Below are 27,445 nucleotides of genomic sequence, written 5' to 3' on the forward strand. Positions count from 1 at the left end.
TTGAGTGACCAATTTATTATTATTAATCACAGCAGCAGCAATCATATAAGATCTAATATTATCGCCACCAATTTAAAATGATTATTTGGCTTTGATTAAATGTAAACAATGGGGAATTTAAAATTCACATTCAATGTACACTGAGATTACGTTAAAAACACTTCAAAAATGTATCAAACAAAAAAGGTATGGTGATTGCTGTGACTCAGATTCAAACTGAGTTTGCTGCAACCACAATGCAGAGTATTAACCACTATAAGATCACAACTGTACATTTTCCTCCACAGTAGCTAATAAGTATAAGAAACAATGTGCAATTACATTTTGAGAATTAACATGTTATTCGCTGCTGCTGTGGATGTGTTTTCTCTTACCCATTGCAGAATGTTTTATATTTTAATGAGGTGTACAATTAGACAAACTGGCTTTTAATGCAGAAAATATCAATCCAAAATTTAGGGTCAATTATCATCCCATAGATATTATAAACAGAAACAACTGGATTTTGTGCGCACAACACGTGTATGAATGAGAGTGGAGTGGATTTGTGAATTCTGTTTTGATCGATTCTTACCTGAATTTCTAACCTAACTGGTTGGTGAGCTCCAACCTCTCAGAGTCTCAAAGGCTGAGGTTGTCGATTATTTGAGTTGAGGAGGTCCCAAGTGTAACTGATGTTGCCGATCATGTGTATTTAATGTCCAACAGTGTCGTGCTCCTGGACTGGAGTGTCATCCTAGACCATGCATTCAATGTTTCTGGCGTGAGACTTGAACCCACAACCTTCTGACCCAGAGACAAGAGTATTTATCACACACGAAGAGCTACCAGGTGAATCAAACACATCCTATTGTGAAGTGCTTGGGGGAAGTGCTCATTATAGTTCCTAGGAATCAGGCGGTGAGGAGATACAAGCTCACAACACTGTAGAGAGTCAGAAGCTTCCCCAAAAGAGGTCTGATGAGAAGGGCATGTTGTCATAGGCTGTTCTCATGCACACTTCGGCCATTGGCTAAGAACATCGCTGCCAAAAGGGAGATTGTATAAATGCACAGTCCTTACTCTTATAGATGATTTATCAAATGCAAAATCTATAAAGCAGACTGAATATGATCTCAGTGCTTCATATTATTAATCAGAAAGAGAAAGAAAACCCAAAAGATGGGTTTGGCCCCAATGATGTTCCACCACTGCATGGTCATCCTGCACTGGTCATCTTTTTAGTCTCTATGAATGTGACTACCAGGCTTCTCCAATGCAACAATTTGTATTCACAGTGATGGGTTTGGACAATGAGCCACAAAAACAACAACAACTTGCACTTATATAGGGCCCTCCACACAGAGTAGCGTCTCAGAACATTTAACAGTGGTAGAACCTAACTCTGAGCCAGGGGACAGGGGAGGTGGCCATAAGCACAGTTGAAGAGGAAGGTTTTCAGGTAGGACTTGAAAAAGGGAAGAGAGGAGGCAAGGTAGAGGGATTGAGGGAGAGTATTCCAGAGTTTTGGGGCACAGTGGCTGAAAGCGCGACCTCTGATGGTGGGGTGGAGGGTGCGAGGGACGAGCAGGAGGCCGATGCCAGTCAAGCGGAGGGTGTGAGGAGTGAGGAGGTCGGAGAAGTAGGGGTTGCCAGAGAGTGAAGGGATTTGAACACAAGTGTGACGATCTTGAAGTCGAGAGAGGTGTTCAGCACACCAATAGTGCTGAATACAGTAATAGGTATAGTTTAAGCATATTATACAATAGAATACAAATTTACATTTATATAGTGCCTTTCATATTGGGAGAACATCCCAAGGCATTTGACAGTTATGGCTTGGCAACCAAGCTGGTGGTGGGAGCTGAATGAGATGGGAAGGGAAAAGATGACTAAAAGCGCAGCCAAAGAGGATAGATTTGAGAGGGACCTTGAAAGAGGTGAGGCAGGGAGCAAAATTAAGTTTATTGTTCAAAATCACTTTACACATGACTATTAGGGTTAGCAGAGAGAAAGAGAGAATATTTTCATTTCATTGTTCTCCAGTTAGGTTCCAAGCTCAGTCCTAGTTATGAAACTGTTAACACAATCCATGTACACAGTACATGCCAAACTGGTAACACAGTTTTAAATGTAACACTGTTGACAACTTGATTTTAAAGGCAGCATTGATATAAAAAACAAAGCTATGCTAAAAAAAAACGGCTTGGATGATAAACAAACAGTCCCATTTTTATTTTGACTGCGTAATTATCAGAGCAAACTTTTCTCCACATTTTCATTAATAACTCTGCGATATAAGCACTATCTTTCGGAAACTTAGAGGACGCATTTGTTATGCTACATGGGAGAACGTATTAACAATGTGCTAATTAGACTCATTTGCATATTCTAATTAGGTTAATTACAAAATAGATTTCCCCTATAACTCAGGAACAGGAAGGCCTATCTCCATGAAAGTTGGAGGGTATATTCATTATGTTAAGAAGCAGCATATCAATGACTGCTGCTCATTAGACCTGCTTTATATATGCAAATCAGGTTAATTACTAAATAGAGTTTCTCCAATAAGTCAAAAGATGTTTGTCCTACCTTAATGAAACTTGGTGGTTGCAGCCATTATGCTGCTGGGGTAATATATGAATGAATGTGATTTCAAACTGCTGGCATTTATTTTGCGAAATAATATCTCTTGCACTGAAACACTGCAAGTCACTTGCTATGCGGACTGTATCTTGATGTTTGTGCATGCAGCCTTTAGATGTGGCAGTATGTCTTATTTTGCTTCTATTAGCAATTGGACACACTAAAGAAAGACAAATATAATAATAATAACCCATGCATTCGATACAGCATGTTATCATGTTGTTGAGACACCGTAAAATGCTTCTCAAGATTTTTACTGTGAAATGTAATGATTGGGTGTTTGTAGATGAATGTGGCAGCCAATTTGCACACAGCAATGTCCAATAAAGAGCTATGAAGTGAATGACCAACGAGACCCAGGCAAATGTTTCTCATACAAAAGCGAGCTTCACTGTGAAATATTCCTTTATCTCTGATACACTGAGCTCAGACTGAGAGGATGGAAGCTTCCTCCTTCTCCTCCCTTGTGAATTGGGTTTGGGTTATCTCAACCCAGTTTCTCGTAGGCACAAGCCAATAGTTCAAAGCAATGTGACTGTAATGAATTGCTTACAGCCAATAAGCTACAGGGGGAAAATTGCAGTGTGTGATGTATTAAATAACACTGATGGTTTCAACATTTGTGCCCAGAAGCCATGCAATGCCATACATTAGACTTCTATCTCATGGATCATAGCATTAAACTGACAGCGAGTAGGGTACTGCAGTGGATGCTGAACAAAAAGCCAGGATGATGGCGGGAATATCTGCCTCCAGCATACCTGAGGACTAGTTGATGTTATAATTATCCTAAAGTCACTTTTGTACCTTAGCTGTTAATCAATACATCACATACCGCACGCTCCACACAACAATGACAATTGAATTCAAAGAGCCCATAAGTGCTGCTGGTTTGAAAGTGGACCAAATCACTAATTAGTATATTATCTTGCGAGATGGCTAGATCTCAAAGACGTGATAAGGCTCTATACCAAATGCAAGGATTATTATTATTATTATCTGGCCTGGAAGTGTTTGATACTACTTTGGGCAATTGACTGTTGCATTTCACCCACAAAATACAGTCAATCCACTTTACAATGTATTCTGTGAAGCGCTTTGAGACGTCTCAATGAGATGATAAGGCGCTAAATCAAATGCAATGATTATTATTTTGGAGAGTGGGTGACCAAAGTTGACAGTGAGTGCCCATTCCATTACCAGATTCTGTTAACATTCATTTTAATGATGTACATATTTCAAAAATTTTAACAAATCCAATTTCAATGTAACTGCATGTTCTGTTCTAAATATTTAGTCAAGAGCATCGGCACAGTCACTTCAGATTAGTATCATGGACCCTCGTTTTCTGGGAAATACACGACTGCCTTTAGCAACTACTCTGGAGTAACTCCAACTTGATGTTTAAATGACATCAATTACAGATTCACCTCAAAGTCAAACCAGCTCCATCACAAGTGAAACTATCTCATATGGAATGAACCTGAGATTTTTTTTGAAATGGTCGGCCAAATGAGATCACCAATCTAGGATGCACATTGTTGGATGTAAGCTTGATATGGATTTTGGAGTTTTGTTTAATTCATTTTGGGGGCAAGAAAATTTTTTGTAGCACCTTCAGGAGAATAACTGAATCAAGTTCATTCCATGATCGATTGGATTGCTCACAAGGTAATAATCTTTGCATATGAAAGAGTACTTTATCACATTGTTGAGATATCTCGGACTGCTTTACAGGATTGCAGTATAAAGTGTAGTGACTGTATATTTGTAGATAAACACATCTAGCACAATCAGTGTCCCACAGAAAGCCATGAAATAATCAATTTTATTTGAGGGATTGTTGTCCAGGAGACTGGGAGAAACTCCCTTCTCTTTTCAAAGACTGCCATCTGAACATCTGAACAGGTAGACAGGACCTCGGTTTGACATCTCATCCAAAGCTCTGACAATGCAGTGCACCCTGAGCACTCTGATACCAGGGGGCTGCCAGTGCCCATGGAACCAGCATAATTTAATAATAATAATCCTTGCATTTGATACAGTGCCTTATCATGTCACCAAGATGTCTCACAGGATATCCAGTAAAGTGGATTGACTGTGTATTTTGCGGGCGAATGCGGCAGCCTATTTGCACACAGCAATGTCCCACAAACAGCCTTGGAGTGAGGGACCAATTTTATTTGGGAAATTGTTGGCCAGGACACCGGGAGAAACTCCTTTCTCTTTTCTAATAGTGCCGTGGGATCTTTAAGCTCCACCTGAAAAGGCAGATGGAACCTCCGACAATGCAACCCTCCACCGCCCCCAGTGCTGCATTGGAATGTCAACTTAGACTGTGTGATACCAAGTACTGATATGGAGCTTGAACCCACAACCTTCTAACTCAGAGGCGAGAGTGCTACCACTGCTCCAGGCTGACACACCTTCCAGCATTTGTCACCTTCAGGCAATAAGGCAGAAAATTGAGGTCAAATAGGGAATGGAAGAAAAAGAGAATTTATTCATTTTTTCACTCATTGTTTCCACTTTGTCTTAACTACCTAAATGTGAGCCTCGCTGTTCTTTATTATAAGTGATAAAAGCACTGAAGTATAAGAGGAAAAGTGGCATGTTGGGAGCAAAAAGTGAATGAGCAGTTTTCAAAATAACATTTCAACCAAAATGTTCAGTGTTAAAGGCTGGAGTGAGTAATTATGCTGGAAAAGATTATGAAACATGTGCTTCAGAGCTAAGCCTCTGCAGTTCAGATGCTGGTAATATTTATTTACATAGCAGGTTAATATTTGTGAATTTGCCTGGGAATAATACCTGACAAATGTACTGTTTGGGCTTTGAAATACGTGACAAGGTTTCCATAAAACCATTCCCAGGCAGCTTTCTATCCTGTTGCCCCCATTACTCTATTGATACTGTCTGTGCAAATAGTATTCTTTCATTCAAAAGAAGCCTGGATCATTTCTTAGAAAAGAATGGAATAGCAGCTACAGACAGGGAGCTGAAATGGACCGACATTGCTAATGGCAATAACAACCAGAAAAGGTACAGTTGAGGCCAGGAATAATGGTTGACAGCCCTTCAGACCATTTACTCTCATCCTAGAAATACACAGTCACTATACTTTATGGTATACTTTGCACTATACTTTGAGACATCCTCCTGACATGAAGGGGGCTATTATTAAATGTAAGGATCACAACGTTTTAGTCACCCTGTATAATTGTTTTGGTAAATAATGGTGTAGGGAGGAGCGAGCCTTGCATGTATTTGAGAATGTCAGCGCAGTCGTTATTTAAGAAATTAAAGGCTAATTACAAAATGGCTGTGTCACTTTGGTTGTACACCTCTATATATGATCTCTCATGTTGTTCTTCAAATTCTGGAAGCTTAAATTTAGGGGGAAACGTTTTGAATGTTCAACATTCATATAACACAACAAGCTTTTTTTGGTTTAAAACTTTTCTGCAGTACTTTTTCTTCTGTTCGCTCTTATGCTTCACGGGGATAGGAGAGTCAGTCCAGGATGCCTCCTGTTATACTGCTTTGAAGGTTTATGTAGCGAACAGGTTGCACATCGGGAATGTTTTTTAACTTTTGCAATAATTAACTCAAGGTTTTAGTCACTCAGTTAATTAATGTCAGAATCCCAAGGTATTTTTTTAAAGCGTAAAGTCCTTTTGTTGACTACACAAATGGTTGCACATGGTGTTCTGAACAGGAGCCAACTTTTGCTTGCAAATTATATTTGCTCTTTGCCAGGAAAAGTTGAGTGCAGTTTGCTAATGGCTGTACTGTTGAATTTGGCATCAATTGATAATTATAACAGAGCAGCCAAGTTACTTGCAACTTGGACCCCTCTTGCCACTTACCATGTTGAACCTGAAGGGTCTAAAGTTTGACACATCATGTTAATTATCCTCCATTAATTTGGTTTATTGTACCATCTCTTTTTTTTAAAAATGTATGTGTTGAGATGTTTACATTGGTTATCTTTTAACGAGCCCTGGTAATGACTTGCTGTTATTAGTTGCTGTTCATGTATCTGTGTGCTGGGGAGGCATATAATTAACACTGATAACATGTGAGGGGTATCTTGAAATCTCACATTTAAACAGAACTTTAAAAAATAATAATAATAATAATTTGGTCACTCAATCCACGACTGTTTGTGGGACACTGCTGTGCACAATTGGCTGCTGCATTTCACCCACAAAAAAATATGCAGTAAATTCACTTTACAATATATTCTGTGAAGCGCCATGAGACGTCTTGAAGACGTGATAAGGCACTATATCAAATGCAAGGATTATATATAATTATATATTATGTAACAGTTTCAATACATCACCCAGATTGAATCAATTTGGTGAAATGTTATCTCGATACAAATAATATATCAAGTCGGAATTTTAGTGGGTTCAAACTACAGAGGCTGAGCAGCCAAGGAATATGTTAAGGAAAGAAAAGGTGTTTCCCCAAGCTGTGGGAAACAGAATTGTGCTCCACTTTTCTGTGATCTCTTGTGGTCCCACTCCTCCTTGCTTAGTCCCTCTGCTCTAATGGGTTAAGCCTGCTCCACGTTCTGTCCCTCCACCCTTCCATTAGCGAGTGAGCTATCAGTCACTTGGTCCCACTCTAAAGAACTTTCTCCACATCACATCTTCCCTCTCTACTTTCAAAAACCTTCTAAAATCCTGCTTCTGACTACACTTTCAGACATCGTCCTCCGAACCTTCCATTGTCCATTTCTCATGTTGCTTGCCCTCCTGCTCCAACTCTGTGAAATTCTGGGACATTTTCCAATGTGAAAAGCACTATATAAGTGCAACTCGCTGTTGCTAATGATGCTAAGGCACGCTTGGCATATTTTCCACTAGCTCTGAGGAAATATTTTATTCAGTTTTCTCTGCCTAATCAGCCACACAGAGTCACAAAACTCTTTGTTGGCGGAAGACTCAAGATATCTTGAGACATATTTAGTCTGGTTCTTTGGCTGCCAGAATTTGCCAACCTTGAACCAAGTGTGGGTCTAATTAGTCCTGGTCAGCAAACCTATCAACAATTGAAGAATCACCTATAGGCCAAAATGTTCCACCTGCCATGAACAATATGCCTTTAGAATCAGAGTCAAAGTAGCTGCAAATAAGAGAAAGTAGCACCTCCTGCACCATCCCAGTCATGTAATAATTCCAAGAATTATGGAAAGTGGAATATTCAGCTGAAAAGTAGTAGATGAGAATAGATGGCTAGAGAAGATAGGACTAGGTGGGGAGAAGGCTCACGTGGAGTATAAACACCATCATTGACTAGTTGGCTGAATGGCTTGTTTCCATACTATGATATCTTACATGGTTCTGTGTCAGGTGAGCCATTTAAAGACATATTCACAATACTCACCAGGAAACTGGTTGGAAAAATGTGCAAGAACAGTTTCTAGTATAAATATATATGTTTATACTTGAAACTGTTCTCTGCACATATATATTTTTTGGTCAGCTGGAAACCATCACCATGCTTAAGGGTATCCAAACCAAGCTGAGATTTCCATGCATCCCACCTAAACATGGAAATTCCTGAGATATTTATTGAAATGGAATGTGCACTCTCCCTGGAGTGACACATCCTGATTACCTAATTACAAAAAGTATTAGGCGCATGGCAAGAGTTAATGCTTGGGGTTGTCAGAGTATGTGCTGGGGTACAACTGGAGTCTATCCAGATAAACCGCATAGTTTGCTATTGAAAGCATTGTCTGGCAAGATTCCTGCAGCTCGTCCAGCTAGGACCACCCTACTCTTTAGCTTTTGCTTGCAGGGTTAAGAGGATTGGAGTGGGAAGAGTACCTGCCCCCAGTGACTGTTCTGCCCTTCCAGGTCCTGCCAATGAGCCAGATTGGCTGACTCTGGCATCAGCAGTGCCCTGGAATACTATTTGCCCACCTGGCTCAAGAACCGGACTACCAAGACCACCGCAGAGGCTGGGCTCGATTCTGACAATCCATAGGGAAATATGTCAACTTGGAGCCGGTTAATTTCCAAGGAGACCCCATTTACCTATTAAATATAAATGTAGAAATTCATGTTTACAGAAATAATGAGTTGTCAGACCAGACAATAGAAGAAGGGCAGGATGTTTAACCTGGATAAAGAACTGCCTCAAATCTGGGAGTCACCGCAGGCAATCAATCATGTGGTCTGGCACCATATCCAGATGTTGTATAAACAAGAGTATTGGTTAGCTAAGCGGTGGTATCATTTGTATCATCGATGAATGGACACTGAAAAAAGCTCCTGCAGAATAAGACTATTTTCTCTAAGCAATCCCTGTATGGCGTATAGAATTGCAATATAATATTGAAAATTATTACAAGACTTGCAAGGCCCCAGGTGCTCATTAGACCTGAAGACTCCAGAAATCATAATTAATGCAACAAATTAGGATGGTAAATGTGTATGAACAAGGTAAGATCAGATCTATCAACATATCATCCAATGTTGGACATAATGTTACTCAGATGAGATGTTAAACCAAGGTTCCTACTGCCTGTTCAGATGAATATTAAAGATCCCATTGAAAAAGAGAAGGGAGTTTTTCCCAGTCGCCTAACCAACAATCCCGCAGAATAAATTAATTCACTTTATGTCTGTTTGTGGGACATTCCTGTGTGTAAACTGGCTGTTGCCTTTTACTACAAATACACTGTCAATACACTTCACTTTAAATCTTGTGAGCACTTTGAGACGTTTTGACAGTGTGATAAGGTACAACACCAAATGCAGTAAACTCCTTATAACTCATCACTCCAAGGAAAACAGGCTCAGCAACTAGTTATCCAGAATGGCTCATTAGGCATAGGTCCTCCTGGGCCTGAAGAGGGCACTGTGACTATTGTGGACACTTGGCAGAGGTTGAGTATGCATGCTGAAATGGATTGCAGAGGGCTCTGATCTATTGGAGGGCCATGTCATAGTCTATCTTGTCATAGGATAAGGCAGGAGGCGGAGCAGCCGGCTGTCCAATAGACCAGAAGCCTCTGCGATTCTTCGGAACATGAGTGCCCAACCTCCACCTAGCACCCGCCCAAGTCACAGGATAGGGCAGGAGGCCTCTGTGATGCAAGACGCCATCTTATAAGACTAGTTATCAATCTTACATTGTAAGTACATACAAGAATTTCTAGAATGCGGCTAGTTGCATATTAAACAGAGTGACAAACAACGAGGAGTCCCATATTAGCATTTTGCATGGGAAATAGACATTGACAGTATGGCTATGTAAGTGGTAGTGACTAGTTAAGCCAGTGACTTGTTATCAGGAGATTACTGTACAAGGATTATTATTATCGCTCTCTGCTTCAGGATTCCAAAGATCCACAACTGATTTGTTCCTAATAGGCTTAGTCACAATTTTCCAACACCTTTGCGGGTTTGTATCACATGGTATCAGTCTATGACTGTGCTCTTCCAAAGGCCAATCCTGTATGTGATTCACACAATTGTCTGATTACATGAATCATAAGACATAAAGAGATCAACAGAGCATTTTTGTTGCAATTTTCAGTATTAAGTTATGCATCAAGTTTAGAATGATGACGCCTTTACATTGATGTTAGCCAGTGAATTTTCAGTGTGTTTCCTTATTTTTTTGTGTGCAATGTAGCACATCATACACTACTGAAAATCCTACAATACCATAGAACGTCTGTTGCCGTGACAATTGTTCCTGTCTTTTTTGGAGAAAAATGAATGAAGCATGAATCACCTCAATCACCTCCTGAATACAAATGGACTTTGTGTTCTGAGTAATGCCAGTGTAATCTCCACTGGGATCTTGGGAACAAAACTCAACTCAACTGTGACTTTTGCTTGCACAGGTAAAAGTGCTGAGATTGACTGTTTCAGTCCATATCTAGAACAATCAACACAAGTCACTGTGACAACTTCTTTCCTCAGTCCAAGCTCCTCACAGATTGTTCTTCACAGAGACCGAGATGATTCCTTCTTGGCGGATGCGACCAAGGATTTGAAGCTCATCTGATCAGTTCTTCCTCCATTCTGCAGTTCATTTACACAGAGGACAATAATTCTGACTATAGCAAATTAGATTCTATGTGATTTTTAAAATATGCTCTCATTGGATCCCAGTTTCGTATGCAGTGAAAGGTTTAGACATGGTGGATAACTTGACTAATAATGAGCTGACTATTAATGAGCTAAATTGTTGCATTTCACCACCATGCAGATTATTTTTTTCACCTACATAAACATGATGAAGGATTGAGTCTGCCAATCCTGTTATGTGCCCGACTTCCAATTTCCCACCCTCTCCAATTGTTTTATCTTTGACTCACACTGACATGTGGCTTATTATTATACCTTCCGAGTCATAGGAAATTGAAAGAGAGATCTTTTTCACTCCTATTAGTAGAACAACAGGAGCTGTGCCATTAAAGCAAAGAGAATGAGCTATTATGACAGTATTATCTTTGTAAACATACAGATCTCAATACAGACGGGCCGAGACTACTTTATTTCACAGTTCCCTTGAAAGAAAATATATTACTTAATTTTATTTTAGATATGAAATCTTTTTAATAATTGCAGATGCTTAACAGATGTTTGATATAAACAGAACTGCGCTTTTAGTAATCTGACTAGATTACTGGATTGGTAAAGTGTGGATCAGCTAATGAATTTACTTAAAGGGAACATTTCCTCTGGCACTAATTAATACCACATACATTCAACAATGTTTATGTAATAGGAACTGACGGATAAAGGGATCATTGTATTAAGCATGTGGAAGACATTGAGAGCTTCTATCATACCTGATTACTAATATAGGCACACAGCTCATTCAGTAAATCTGAAGGATCTAGGTTTAGATGTTTATTATCTTGGGCTCCAGTGGAACTGTGATCATCCATCTCAGATGAGGTAAGTGCTTCAGGAATTGATAGAGGTGGTATCCAATGTATATATTTTTTTAAGTCAGCCAGGTGTCTGACACATGCATAAACCCACCACCATGCTTAAGAGGACCGAAGCAATACTGAAAGTACTGCATATGTACGTCATTCATGAAATCTTCCTGTATCTGAAATGGAATGCATACTCTCTCCCTGGAGGGACCCACCCTGCTTACCTAATTCTGGAGAGTATCAGACACAGGGTGGCAAGAGCCAAGGGTTGGGTACCTCAGATTGTGTGGTGGGTTTTTCTTGGAGTTTAACATAGTTTGTTAAAGTACTGTCTTTAGAGAGTACCGTCTAGCAAGGTTCCCGCTGCTTGCCCACCATGTCCAGTACTGTCTAGCAAGCTTGCTGCTGTTCAACCATTCTACCAAATAGGGCTTTGGCTTGCAGAGTTAACAGGAACTGAGTGGGAAGAATCTTTCCTGCTCCCAGTACTCCTTGTCTGTCCCTCTAAGCCCTGATAATAATAATAATAATAATGATGAGCAAGCTGGCTGGTCTGTCATCAGCAGTGCCCTGGAGACCTGCCTGATCCAGGACCTGAGCTCCCTGATTACCCCTTTACCCCTCAGAAGGACGCCTATGTATAGTCGACTTATAGGAACACTGCTCCAATTTGATCTAATTTCAGAGTTGGGTTACCTCCAATTTGCATGGCGTGCTTCCAGTTATCATAAAGAATTACCACTCAGATTTCTTAATGAAGATATACCATTAACAAATAATGCAAAATGAATCTCCAAATTCCAGGCATATAGCAATTAACAAGGCAAGGAAAAGTACCGATATATTACTTTTATTCTGAAGTGTAACATTTGAGCTATAGAATTTATTTAGGATTTGCGCAGTGCATTTTTGTTGAAGTTCACTTCTTTAAAGAATTTGCATATATTTTGATGATCTTTATTTAATTTTTTTGTTCCTTCGCTTCCTCCTATTCCCTCAGTTTGTTAACCACTTCCTTCCCACCTGATCTACAAATGACCAGGCTGCAAACAGCAAGACTATCCTTGAACAGAAATCTTCTCTTCACCTCAACTATGTGTTTTTTTCCATGGAGTCACAATATCTAGATTTGTCCAATCTCTTTCTGACATATATTAATTATTTGATTTAAATTGTTTGATAGCATTTAAAACAGTAAAACAGTTGAGTAATAAATATGAGATCTGGACAAATGTTGCCCTGACTCAGTTGGTAGCACTCTCACCTCTGAGGCCTCCACGGTCTCGCTCCCCCCTACCTTTGCGACCTCCTAACCCCTACCATCCTGTTCACTCCCTCCACTTAGACTAAGGGCTCCAGCCTGCTTCACGTTTCCCACCTTGCTCGCCCCACTATTGGCGGGCGAGCCTTCCGCCACTCTGCCCTCACCCTCTGGAACTCCACTCCACAGTTCCTCCATCTCACCCCCTCCCTTGCCACCTCCAAGACCCATCTCAAGACCCTTCTCTTCGACCGTGCTTTCGATCTCCCTGCTTCCCCCTCTTCCCTCTATCCTCCCCCACCGCAACCCCCAGATCGGGTCCGTAACTCTGTCTGTCCAGCGCCTTGGGACATCCCCCCAACGTGAAAGGCACTTTACAAATATAATTTTGTTGTTGTTGTTGAGTCAGAAGGTTCTGAGTTCAAGCCCTACATTGGGGCTTTGAGATCACAGACTGCATGACACTCTAGTGCAGTGCTGGAGGTGTGCTGCACTATTGGAGCTACCATCCTCGATAAGATGGTAAACCTAGATCACTTTTGTGCCTTCAGATGGACATTAAAGATCCCATAGCACTATTGAAAAAGAGAAGGATTTCTATTGGTATCTTGGCCAACAATCCTCCAGATAGAATTGGTAATTCACTTGACAGCTGTTTGTGGGACATCACTGTGTGAAAATTAACTGCCTCGTTCACCTACAAAATACACACTACACTTTACAATAATTCCTGTGAAGTGGTTTGAGATGTCTCAATGATGAGATAAGCCGCTATGCAAATGCAAGGAATGAATGCTTCATGAAATGCTCAAACTGGCTCAAAGTTTATAAATTATGACTATATCAATGTAGCCTGTGAAAAGGATTCAAAGGGAATCCCACATCTTTTACATTAAATAAATACATAAATAAATGAATAAAATAAATAAATACATTTTACATTGGTCATTAATTATAAAATTAAGGCCATCTGTAATTTCCTATTGACACATATTTACACATAGATTACACATCCTGCAAATTAGACCCCATATGTAGAGTTTAAATAAAACATGATCTCCAAAGAGGTAGACTACATCTTAAATCCTTTTTAAAATAACGACTGCAGGTAGCAGTGGATCTCACATGCAGTTGATTTCTAGATTTAAAGAAGATTCATTAAATAGTACAATCTTGAAAATTGACATTTAAGAGTGTTTCAATGATTGCACAGTCTGTTTCCAAATACCAACCAAAGGAACAAAGAGTAAAGTAAAAATCAGCATTCAATATTGTTTGCAGCTCAGTCTTACACTGAAATTTTGCCTTTGTGCCACACAGTACTTGTTAAATTTATACAATGTTTTGGTTGCAATACCTTTTTGTACTCAGTATGAGCATTTCTTTAACAGGTACGGTTTTGGGATGCTTGATGCTGGACGATTAGTGAAGAAAGCTCTTCGATGGACAAATGTAGGACCTCAGAGACAATGTGTGGTTGATTTTCATGCTGGTCAGACTCGGTAAATTGTTTAGATTATCAAAGTTTATATAGAAGAGTATTCTTAAGATAACTCTGTATTTGTGACTATTATACAGGCTGATCAAAAAGTGTGATAACTATCCTATTATCTAAAAAAAATCATAATTTCTTTAAGACTTATTAGACATTGCAATGGTATCACAACTTTTTGGTCACCTTGTATCTGCTGCAAAATACTGATATTTGAGATTATGTCACACAAAATGCTGAATATCTCACAAACATATAACAGACATCATAATCTTGTGTAATATAAACTTTATATTTACTCTGATCTCAACAGATTTCTTGTTGTTTTAACCTGTATATTCTAATTTTACTTATTTAAATAGTCCAGCAGTACACAAAGCATTGTAATTGCCAGGACAGTGGAATTGTCTTCAAAGACAAACATGATGGAGATAACAAGCAATCTATTCATCTTAGACTGTGAGAGCAGAGCTGGAAGCAAAGGTTTAAAATTAAAAAGTCTCAAGTGAGATTAGTGATAAGACGAACATTGTTTCATACAGAGGAGTTGATTTGTGAAACAGACTCACAACAAAGTAAGTTGTTAACTACTTAAAAAGGAATAGGAATCTGCCCTGGAATAGTATGAGAGGACCTTTTATGAAATACAGATGAAGAAGGCCAATTTGACCCATTTAATTTCATCCTTCCAGAACACCTACCTTTCTGTCTTTCTACTATAGAATCGAGCTACTTCTGAAATTAATTCAGCATCCTAACCTTTACCACCCTTCCTGGTTCTCCGTTCCAGCTGTTGATTTTTTTAATCCTTGCATTTGATATAGCACTTTTTTCACGTCGGGAGGATGTCCCAAAGCGCTTCACAGAACACACTGTAAAGTGAATTGACTGTATATTTGTGGGCGAACGCGGCAGCCAATTGCGCACAGCAATGTCCCACAAACAGTCGTAGATTGAAAATGACCAATTTATTATTGTTTTGGTTTTTGGAGGGATTATTATTAGGCGTGTGGAGTAAGGAAACTTGCCCAAGGTTTCGCCCTGCCTGGAATTGAACTCAGGTCTCTCGCTTGCAAAGCGAGTGCTCTAACCACTGAGCTACAGGACTCCAAATTTTTCTGTGTTTTTGTGTACTGCTGGACTATTTTTCTGTGTATAAGGAAATATTAAACCTGTATCCAGTTGTTCTACTGCCTTGACAAGTCTCAAAGTATTATGCTGGGTTTACTTTCTTAATTCTATTAAGCATTTTACATACTTGTAGAAAAATCATTCCTTTCAAAGTGTCTATCTTATCTAATGGTGCCTCATAACCCAACCCCTAACAGTGAGGATTAGCCATATTTTGCATTGCCTCTATGGCTTAAGTAACCTTATTTTGTGTCAAATAGAACTATATGTTGTATTCCATTTGCCATGTATTTCCATGGTCAGTACATTTGGACGTAGTGAAAAATGAATTTACTAACATCTCTAGATTGCTTTCACCTTTCACTTGGCAAGTTCTATCCCTTACATGTGCTTCCTATTTTTACTTCCTATATACAATATCCTGAATTTATTTGTGCATACTTAACTTCATTTGCTCAGGCAAGGCTAGGTTTGTACCCTGTTAATCTCTTTTTGTAAATCTTGGCTGCATCTTCTGATTCCACAGTCCGCCCTAAGTTGTTGTCATCTGCACTGAGTATGAATCAAGGTCAGTTTTGTGTAACAGGAACAGAAGGGGTTCTTAGATCATTGATACTGAAGAGCAACCTCTCAAGCTTAATTGTTCCCATTCCTTGGTCCATTTGAATCAAGGCTGAAAGGTGCAAGCAGAAGGAAAGCATATAGAAAATAAAAGGGGACAGTAACCTGGAATCATCCACTTGGTAATCCTCAAGAGTGACCCGATCACTTAATAATTAATCAATAACAGCAGTATGACATTTTGAAATGTAAATGTGATGGATGAAGGTATGATGCTTTCATCAGCAGAAAGCGATGTGACTCGAATAGGTAACTTGCAGTCCCGGCTAGCGAGTGAATGCATAGCCACAAAGGGAATTGGATAGCTACTTGAAGAGAAAATATTTGCAGGGCTACAGGGTAAGAGCGGGGAAGTAGGACTAGTTGGATAGATCTTTCAAAGAGCCGGTACTGGCCAATGGGAAAAATGTCCTCCTTCTGTGCTGTAAGATTCTATGATTCTATAAAGGCAGCAGGCCATCAAATAGTGTACCTAGCAGCTGGTAATTATTGCATTGCCCTGCAGATTCCTTTCAAGTCTTTTCTTTCCAGAAGAGATGAAAAAAAAACACAGAACATTTGAGAGATTCAAGGGGGGAAAAGCATTGGGACGTGGTGCTATCTGACAGTCTATGCAGGCTAAATGACAGAAGGATGACTTGTTTCCCTTAAACATGGCTGTTGCTGCAAAATGACTTTGTTTTACTCCTCCCCCTCTCCCTAGATCTATTGCTATTTCTACAGAACATCCGCTGATACTGAATCTGACAACGGACGGGTGCACGGGAACCGAGAATGAGGTTGACTCACTTGAGCACGTGCAGGTGAGAGAGCTGGCAACAAGCATGATTTCCAAGATATATCCAAAGTCCCAACAAATGAGGCAGGCGGCGGCTGGAACATCATTCGATGGAATTATTTTCTTTTAAAATATCTTTTGTTTTCATGGTTGAGTTACAAAGGATTAGAATTTTATAAAAAAGACACTGGGAAAATCAGAAGTCCTCATGTAGCTGTGAGAGGTTTCAGCACAACCTGAGAACCCATTAGTTTACCCTTTCCCTTCTCCCTATCCTCACAAAATGATGCCTGAGGGAGAACTGCAGAAAATAAATACAGCTATTAAAAGGGACAAATCTTTCTTTAAAATACAGTTCCTTTAACAAATGCATTTCTGCTATTTTAATTTTCCATGTTGGGTATCTGCACCGTCCACTACGCTTTACAATCAATCCTGTGAAGCGCCTTAAGACGTCCTCCTCAAGTGAAAGGCGCTTTATCAAATCCAAGGATGATTATTATTATTACTGAAACAAAGACAACAACTTCACTGAAGTAGGTTTTGTGAATCAGATTTTTCTTTAGGTATTTTAACTGAAGAAATGCGTAAAAACCAAAAACATTTCCTGAGATATATGAGGAATATTCTGAAACTCTTCTATCAATATGGAGAGTTTGTTGATAATATTTTTATATCATTGTCTAGAGTTTTTCTTGGTGTACTGGTCAGCGGTCTCACAAATAATAAATAAAATTGGTCGCTCACAACATGGCTGTTTCAAACATTGCTGCACGCAAATTGATTGTTGCATTCACTCACTAAATGCACACAGTCACATCACTTTACAAATCCTGTGAAGTACTTTGAGATGTCTCAAGGGCGTGGTAAGGTGTTATATCAAATGCAAGAATTATTATGTTTTGGCAGTGGTTACTGTGCTTGCTCCTCGCTGCTATTGCACAGTGACTTTAAAATATGGCAGCAAAATTCCCATTGCTAATCCATAAAATAACTGGCAGGCTGAGGAATATCAGGATCTGTGAGATCCAGATAGGACAGACTGGAAGATCCTTCCAGCAAATGTGTTTCTGTGCTGTAAGGCCTCTGCTTCTGGCCAGTAAGCTCCCTTTTATTCCGTTCCTCCTCAGATAACACAACGGCACCTAGAACTGTAGTGCAGGCCATTGTCTGATGTAAAATCCTCTGTACACTCTGCCAAAGCTGTGGCACTCTGCGCACAGTTTTAGAGTTTACACCTACTCAGACTATGATTTAATACCCCCATGCTTGGTAAGCCTCAGTGGCAGCAGAAAATCGTACAGTTCCCAACTTAATTGACTTCCAGCATCAATTCAGTGGCTTAATTGCTTTTTCAACATTGGGGTCAATTTTGCGGCACATTCGATATTTATCATTTCAAACGTGCCCGAGGCAAACTTTCCCCCCCATCCCCCCTTTTCTAACACGTACTTAGCGACGACATCTGTGAAGCTGGGACCAAAGCAGGTTAGCGCAATACCAGTTACTCCATTTGTTTAGTAAAACCCACTAGTCCAGTTTCATAGGCTTTGCTTTATGGATTTTGCTATTGAGAATGGTGTTGAAGGATCCATCTCCAATACATTTGATGTGATAAATATCAAATACCCCTAAGCTGCCCCCCCATTCCCCATCAGTCACATAAACCACAAACAGAAATTTGCAGCTTTTGTTTTAAACGCATAAAATGGTTTTATTATTGAAACAGGATATTACTCACTCTGCAGCATAACTACCAATAGGGGGAAATTACCCCTTTGGTACATTTATCTCTCTAAGTTTATAAGGGGAGGGGAAAGATGACCGAAAGCATGGTCAAAGAGGTATGTTTTGAAACGTGCTTTGGGAGAGGGATGGGATGGAGCAGTCAAAAGGACACTGGAATGGAGTTTCAGAGAGTGAGAGCAGAATGGCTGAATGTAAGTGAAAAATAGGACCGTTAAATTAAATCATTGGACTCAACTGGGTTGTTAAGAGCTGGGCAATAACTACATTTAATGTGTTGTAACCCAAGAAATGTTACAGGACTTATTTAAGATCTTCATCTTAAGTGGGCAGATACTTGGCCACGTTTTGCTTGTCTTTGCTTTCCAGTTTAACTAACAGAACTTTGTAGGCAGGTGGTAACTGACAAAGACTAAAATTTCTGATATATTCACAAAATCGGTTTGGATAATAATAATCCTTGTACTTGATATAGCACCTTATCACTTCTTCTAGATGTCTCAAAATGCTTCACAGAATATACTGTAAAGTGACTTGACTGTATATTTTGTGGGTGAAACGTGGCAGCCAATTGCGCACAGCAGTGTCCCACAAACAGTTGTGGATTGAGTGACCAAATCATTATTCATTTACTTTTTTGAAGGGATTATTATCCTCAGAAAAGCGATCCGCCAATCGACTATCAACCAGGTTCCTACTTACTGCTAGGTAAACAGAGGCCTGTGGAGTAAGGAAACTTGCCCAATGTTTCACCCTCCCAAGAATCGAACCCAGCTTCTCTCGCTTGCGATGCGAGTGCTCTAACCACTGAGCTGCAGGACTCCACAATGTTGAAGGCCCTTTAGCCCATTGGATCTCATCCTTCCTGAATATCAACCCTATCATCCTCCCATTACATCATCAGGCTGTTTCTTAAATCAGTTCAGTCTCCTGGCCTCTACCACCCACCCTGGTAACTGATTGGTGTCTGCCCTAAACATTGCCTTTCAAAACCTGAACCTATGTCCACTTGTCCTGTTTCCTTGGCAACAATGTTCAGGGTGTGCCAAGCTGACATATATCAACAATCTGAGGGAATGCTGGAACCTTATAAATGCTTTTTGGCATAGTAGATTGGAACATCCTTGTACTCCATGATACATTGACCCCTCTCACAAGTGAAAAATCCCATTTAGTCCCAACTGTTGGGTCTTTTCTTGGTTACAAATTTATGGGAAATGATGTTTCCACATGTGCAATATTGATTTTACTTTCACTCCACAGTAATATCTCCAGTAGAGGCTGTAGGACAAGCAATAATAGGTGCGCAATAATGGAACAATAAAGTGGTCTTGTTCAATGATGGCTTGGGTGACACCTCCATGGTTACAGGTCTGACTCTGACAAAGCTGGATTTAATGTTCGAGTCATATGTAAGGATGAATTTGTCACTGTTTTCAGCTGCATGCTTAATATAATGGTCCTACTGTTGCTAAAATGCAGGATAATTACATGTTGCTTGATGAACCACAATCATTTTGCTGGTGATAGAGACTGAGGATTGATATCAAGTGTCTGATGATGCAGGCAGCAGGCACTTATATTACTCCAAGGTTCCTATCAGCTGTACTATGACTACAGTGTATTCTATGAAGTCCTATTCTATACTCACAGTATTTTTATGGTAGAAAACCATGAGTGAATTTAATATTCTTCAAGAAGAATTTGGGATCACATTTGTAGTGCATGGAATAATTACACATTGAATAATAGTAATAATAAGTCTTGGATTTGGTGTAGAGTCTATAATGTTGACCGTCTCAAAGCGCTTCACAGAAAATTGCTGTAAGTGTACTAATTGTGTATTTTTTAGTGAACACTGCAGTTAATTTACACACAGCAAGAACCATAAACAGCTATGAAGAGAATGACCAAATTATTTGGAGAATTGCTGGCCAGGACATCAGGAGAAACTCTCTTCTCTTTCAAATCGTGTTATGGGATCTTTAATATCCATCTGAACAACATAACATAACATAATATGTAGGAGCAGGAGTAGGCCATTCGGCCCTTCGAGCCTGCCCCGCCATTCAATCATGGCTGATCTTCTAATCTAACTCCAGCTAATAACCTAACCCTGCCTTATCCCCATATCCCTTAATCCCTTTTGCAATAAGAAATCTATCTGTCTCAGTCTTGAATATGTTCAAGGACTGAGCGTCAACAGCCCTTTGGAGTAGCAAGTTCCATACATTCACCACCCTTTGAGTGAAGAAGTTCTTCCTCAAGTCAGTGTGAAAGGGCTGGCCTCTGATTTTAAGGTTGTGACCCCTGGTTTTAGTTTCTCCAACCAGGGGAAACAATCTCCCACTATCTACTCTATCATGCCCTTTGATGATCTTATAGGTTTCTATAAGATCCCCTCTAATTCTTCTATATTCTAGAGAATATAGGCCCAAATTGGTCAGCCTATCCTCGTAACTCATCCCCTTCATCCCTGGTACTAACCTAGTAAATCTACACTGCACCCCCTCCAAGGCAAGTACATCCTTCCTTAAATAAGGAGACCAAAACTGCACACAGTATTCCAGGTGTGGTCTCACCAGGGCCCTATACAGTTGCAGCAAGACTTCCCTACTCTTATACTCTAATCCTTTCATAATGAATGCTAACATACCGTTCGCCTTCCTAATTGCTGCTGCACCTGCAGACTAACTTTCTGTGATTGGTGTACAAGGACACCCAAGTCCCTCTGGACGCTAACACATTCCAATCTCTCCCCTTCTAAAAAATAACCCGCTCTACTGTTTTTGCTACCTAGGTGGATGACTTCGCACTTCCCTACATTATACTTCATCTGCCACCTACCTGCCCAATCACCTAACCTATCTATGTCTCGCTGCATTTTTTAATGTCATCCTCTGTGTTGACACTTCCTCCTAGTTTTGTGTCATCCGCGAATTTAGATATATTAACTTCAATGTCCTCATCTAGATCGTTGATGTAGATGGTAAATAGCTGAGGCCCAAGGACTGATCCTTGTGGCACTCCACTAGTCACATCCCGCCAATCTGAAAAGGATCCGTTTATCCCTACTCTTTGTTTCCTACCCATTAACCATTCCCCAATCTACGTTAATATGTTTCCCCCAATTCCATGGGCCCTTATGTTTTGGACTAACCTTTTATGTGGCACCTTATCGAATGCCTTCTGGAAGTCCAAATAGACCACATCCACTGATTCACCCTTATCTAGTTTACTCAAAATATCCTCAAAAAACTCTATGAGATTTGTCAAACATGACTTCCCTTTTGTAAAGCCATGTTGACTTGGCCTAATTATATTCTGCTCCCCTAAATACCGCACTACCACATCCTTAATCAATGATTCTAAAATTTTTCCTATCACTGATATGAGACTAACTGGCCTATAGTTCCCCATCTTTTCCTTTCCACCTTTTTTAAATAGTGGTGTGACATTTGCGATCCTCCAATCCTGCTTCCACCCAAGCAGACGGGAATATTACCCAAAGGACCGTATGACTGATAATACAGCGCTCCCCCAGTACTGCACTTGAATGTTGATTTAGAGAAGACTATGAGTCCTCATCCCCAGGCTATCCTTAATTCTGCAGACAGTCTAAGAAGATTGGTCCACGGGTTAGACAACTAGCTTGTAGCCTTCTACTGCCAGTGAACAGGATATGTCAACTTTTTGGTAATAAAAATCCTTAAAAGAAGTATTCCATTAACTGGCAGTTCAAGGCACGTAACTGAACCAAGGTAAAATTTTGATGCCTTGTTGCGATAAATTTACATTACATTTAACCCACCAATGGGCATCAATTCAGTGTGAACTTCATAGTATAATAATGGCATAAGTAGACTGGCAACCACTGGAGCCAGTCATTTCTGTTTAACACAATAGCAGCTGGTAGTGCCATTCAGCTCCATGAACTCTGACCCTTTCAGGAATAAAAAAAACATGTGTGTCAGATTGGTTGTCACACCAGGCATTGCCTGGAATGGTGATCCAACACAGATATGGAGTAGAATATAGTATAATTGCTGCAAAATGCTAATCATTTAAACATGGTTTGTATGAGCATTTTACACATCTAGCAAATCCCCTTTCTGTTCAGTTGCTGTCAGCGTCAAGCAGACAGGCTTGCCACAGTTAGTACATGCTTTTATAGTGCTTATACATTTGCAGGTGACTGTCAGCCTGTCAAGCATCTGCCGTGGTGATCTGAGCATCTTTCTCACCTCTCCATATGGTACTGTTTCCCAACTACTTGGAATCCGTGAAGCAGATAACAGCAAAGAAGGACTAACAAACTGGACTTTCACAACTGTGCATTCCTGGGGAGAAGATCCAAAAGGCACCTGGAAACTTACTGTGAGTAACTTTAGTTTATGTTTAGGCATAGTTCGTATGAGAATTTTGTAATAATTATTAATAATAATCCTTTGTATCATTTGATATAGAATTTTTCACTCTGGCACTGTATTTAAATTTCACCCCCAAAGCTTTTTTATTTCTGCTGTCATCCAGGCAGACAATCTATTTTTTTGGGGGGGTCAACCGGGTGTCTGACACATGCGGAACCCCATCACGATGCTTAAGAGCATCCAAACCAAACGGAGAGTTCCGTGCATCCCATCTACACATTGAAATTCCAGAGATAGTTATTGGAATGGAATGCATACCCTCTCCCTACAGAGACGCATTCCTGCTCACCTGATTCCTGTATTAGGTGCAGGTTGGGAAGAACCAAGGCTTGGAGACCCCATAGTGTGCAGTGGGGTACCGCTGGAGTCGAACCAGCAAAAAATGCATGACTTGCCACGATAAAATAAATACAGGAAACAATCTTAATTTAGTTGTTTTCCTGATCTGTGGTGTTTTAAGCTCCAAAATAGAGTTCTAAATCTAAAGCATTCTCAGTACTTTAGTTTACCTTGATCAGTTAGTAACAACTGATCAAGATGGTTCAGGTGACAATAAGAAACTGTATCCAGTTCGCGATGTCACCTGAACCCTTTTCAATTGGATTAGAGCTTCGGAATCATTCCCACTTCCTCACTCTCTTTTCAACACTATATAATATATTGTTTACGTAAGGAAATTTATTCAGAGTTTTTATGTAATTCAGGCTCTCACTTGTTCTCAGCTAGTACCATGTCCTTGATGCGTATTGACTCCCAAGAGGGAACTGATCATGCCTTGTGACAAATGTAGTTGAGGAGTTTTATTTTATCCTCAGATTTAGAAGGTACTTCATACTCTGATGCACATCGATGCTGCCTAACTTTCCGAATTCACAGTCCTACCTTCCTGGGCACTAATCATGACAGCACTGCCAGCCTGGCTCATTGGCAGGACATGGAAGGGCAAACCACTCACTGGGGATAGGGAGTCATCCCACTCAGCTCCTGTTAACCCTGTAAGCCAAAGCCCTAACTGATTGGGTGGTCCAAGCTGGACAAGCAGCGGGAAAGTTTGCCATACAGCAATAACAACAGTTTTAGCTGGTTAGACTCAAGCAGCACCTCAACGTACACTCTGGAGTCCCCAAGCCTTCTCTCTTGCTAACCTGCATCTAATAGTCATGCTATTCCACTGTTAAGCGCTCTGAGACGCTGCTCTGCGTGCAGGGTGCTATATAAGTGCAAGTTGTGTTGTAATACATTCCGGAATTAGGTAAGGAGGAAGCGTCCCTCCAAGGAGAAAGTACACATTCTATTCCAACGATTTATCTCTGAAATGTCCATGGGTAGTGGGATGCATGGAATTTTCAGCAAAAAGCAGAAATGAAAGTTAAGTCAGAGAAGAAGCAGCGACTGAAATAATCATTTTACGCCAGGCAGATCGTGCCATTGTATTAGTACTGGGAACCTTGTTTGAAAGGCTATCTACAGCAAATCTTAGCAGAAGAAGAAAAAAATTGATTCAGATAAGAATGGAGAGAGATTCCATTCTCTTTGAATTGCAAGCTGTGTAGATACTCAAAGATAAGAGTATGCAGATCATGACAGAATGCCTGTGATAGAGTGTCCATGCTGTTAGTCATTGAGCAGCAGGTTCCCATTAGAACCACATCCAAATGTAAGTCACATGAGTATGGCTTACTCTCCCTATAGGAGAAGGGCAAAAATCATGTCTCATAGTCTATCAAATATGGTGCAGCAAATTGCTTTACTTGGAAGAATGCTCCATGTTAAGAAGTAATTTAGCCACACCATTACATCCTTATTATATGCCAGTGATTGTTCCATACAAAAAGTATCCTGCACCAGAACATTATATAAAATTGCTGTGTAACATAATGTTGTGTAATTAATGCAGTTTCAGCTGTTTAAGTGCCTTCCATTTGCGTTCCAGTGGTATAATGGGTAGCCAGCATTCTCATATTTTGTACTATTTCTGTATTCCTTATCACTCTCATAGTGTAGCTTGGCAATCTCCTCAGGCCGTCTGCTGGCTGACAGGCTCCCATACCAGTTGGAGGGATTTTGCTGGCAGGAAATGCATGTTTGCATGCAATGTCGACAAGTATATCAGACACTGGACTGGAAATCTCAGTCAGCCTTCTGACTGAGCATCAACAAGCCTCACCAAACACACATGGGTGAGAAGGAGACTAAACAAAACTGCTCGGATAGCAGAACTAGGGCCAGATCTAATACTGAAGGACACGTTCCTCCCCGACTCCCACACAACACCACCAACAACCTTCAAAGAATTGAATAATAATAAATAATAATCCTTGCATTTGAAATAGCGCCTTATCATGTCATTGAGGCGTCTCAAAGCACTTCACAGAATATATTGTATAGTAGATTGACTGTGTATTTTGTGAGCGAAACGCGGTTGTCAATTGCATACAGCTGTGGCCCGCAAATAGTCATGGATTGACCACATTTTTGGGGGAAGGATTTTGACCACCGGAAAGCAATTTGCCAATGGACTAATAACTGGGTTCCTACTTACTGCTAGGTAAACAGAGGCATGTGTAGTAAGGAAACTTACCTAAGGTTTCTGCCTGCCTGGGAATTGAACCTGGGTCCTCTTGCTTGCAAGGCGAGTGCGCTAACCACTACACTGTGGGACTCCACAATAGAAAGAGATGACAATACAATTCAACGCATACAAAATGTAAACAGGTTTTGTTTTACCAAGTTTAAATTAAGCAAATCTTCAAGTTCTGGCAAACATCAGGATTTGATTAAAAGAAAGTGTATTTCTCTTGCTGGTATGAGAATGGAAACTCATTAACATATGCTCACCAATGTAAGACAAAGCAACCTTGGACCTCAGTCCAGCACTTTCATAGATTTGCTTGAAGTTGATGGATCACATCATCAAATACTTGGGATTTGAAGTGAATCCTCATGTAGAGTATAAACACTAGACAGATTGGATGGGCCAAATGGCCTGTTTTTGAGCTGAACCATCTATGAAACTAATATCACAATCACAATACTAGTCCCACCTACAGGAAACAAGTGACATGACTACCGATCATAATAATAATGATATGTGCATTTCATACAACACTTTATCATGTTGGTAAAAAGTCTACAGCTTCAAAAGATTTACTGTAAAGTGTGGTAACTGTGTATTTGTAGGCAGAGGTGGCAGTCAATTTGCACACAGCATATATTGTTATGATGTCTATAACATCAAATGCAGAAAAAAGGGCAGTTACAGTGATGGTACTGTCCACTGAAGGACCAGGCCACCGTTAAGTTCTGACAGAGGGACACATGTGATATACTGACCTATCAGATGCTAATGTACTTGCTATCCATGTCCAGCACTTTATTTCAGATCACTATTATACTGGTCAGCGTTTGTGCTCTTTTATTTCGCTGGTATCGCATTCACCATTTAGCTGAGCACTGTTGTGTTTTGCCATTTTGTTTGTTTTGCCCTCGGCCGCTGTTTGTTTAAGGCATCAGTTCCCATGAGCACGGGAGGAAAACCATTTGATATTCCATCTCTTTTATACCTTACTATCAAATGGGGGGGGGGAACTGTTAATTTCCTATAAATAACTCAGTAATTAGTATTTAAATCCACTGTTTAGGAGTTTTGTCAAACAGGGGTAGCATTTGCATGCCTGTATGCTTGAGATGACAGTGCATGAAATAGATTAAGGAACCTAGAGAGATAATAACCTGGATGTTTACTTCCTCTCCCAGACTGTGCTTAACAGTACGTTCTTACACCAGAGCAGTCATTATCATTCCTCTATCTCCACAATGTATTATTAATCTTGGGAAACTGACCATTAGTGCTTCAGTGTGTCTGCAGGACATTAACACAGTCCCTGACTGAGGGAACATTATGGTCAGTAATTCAGTGATTTTGCAGAAAGAAAACCCGACTCTTTCTTTCGATATATATCAAACAAAATGAAAATCGAGGTGTATAGGACCTTAGGGGAACAATTGTAAAGCTCAGAATGGAAATATTATCCTACAGGATCTGATCTATTTCACAGAAGGTATCTCACATTTCATACTGTGTGAAATGATAACAAAGAAGTTTCTGAATTATTGTTTAAAGCTCAAAGCTCAATATTGTTCGGAGGTTGCTTTGCCAAAATGTCTAATCTAAAATATACTGAGGTTTAAATAACAAATCAAATTCCAAATTTTTCTCCCAATTTTTTTCCAGAAGTAACCTAGATGAAATATGCCCTTAGGGTTAATTCTATATTTTTAATAAGGAGAATACACAATATAATACAATTTACATAGCACCTTTCAAGTCAGGAAGACATCTCACAGACCTTTAGGATATTGGATGGGTACTGTGTGTATTAGCATTTCACAACCTCTTATTGAGGATGAAGAATTACAACAACAGCTTTGCATTATATTG

At 39.9% G+C, this 27,445-nt stretch overlaps 1 protein-coding gene across 1 annotated transcript in view; it reads left to right on the plus strand.

Moving 5' to 3' along the window:
• Positions 1-27,445, plus strand: part of LOC103173148 (PC3-like endoprotease variant B) — a 200,654-nt gene that overhangs the window by 165,425 nt on the left and 7,784 nt on the right. Inside the window, exons 9-11 of the mRNA XM_042334413.1 lie at positions 14,198-14,308; positions 16,754-16,853; positions 22,766-22,951. Coding sequence (XP_042190347.1) covers positions 14,198-14,308; positions 16,754-16,853; positions 22,766-22,951 — 397 coding nt within the window. The remainder of the gene's footprint in view (positions 1-14,197; positions 14,309-16,753; positions 16,854-22,765; positions 22,952-27,445) is intronic.

Source organism: Callorhinchus milii, unplaced genomic scaffold (assembly GCF_018977255.1).
Source record: "Callorhinchus milii isolate IMCB2004 unplaced genomic scaffold, IMCB_Cmil_1.0 Scaffold4, whole genome shotgun sequence".
NCBI lineage: Eukaryota > Metazoa > Chordata > Chondrichthyes > Chimaeriformes > Callorhinchidae > Callorhinchus > Callorhinchus milii.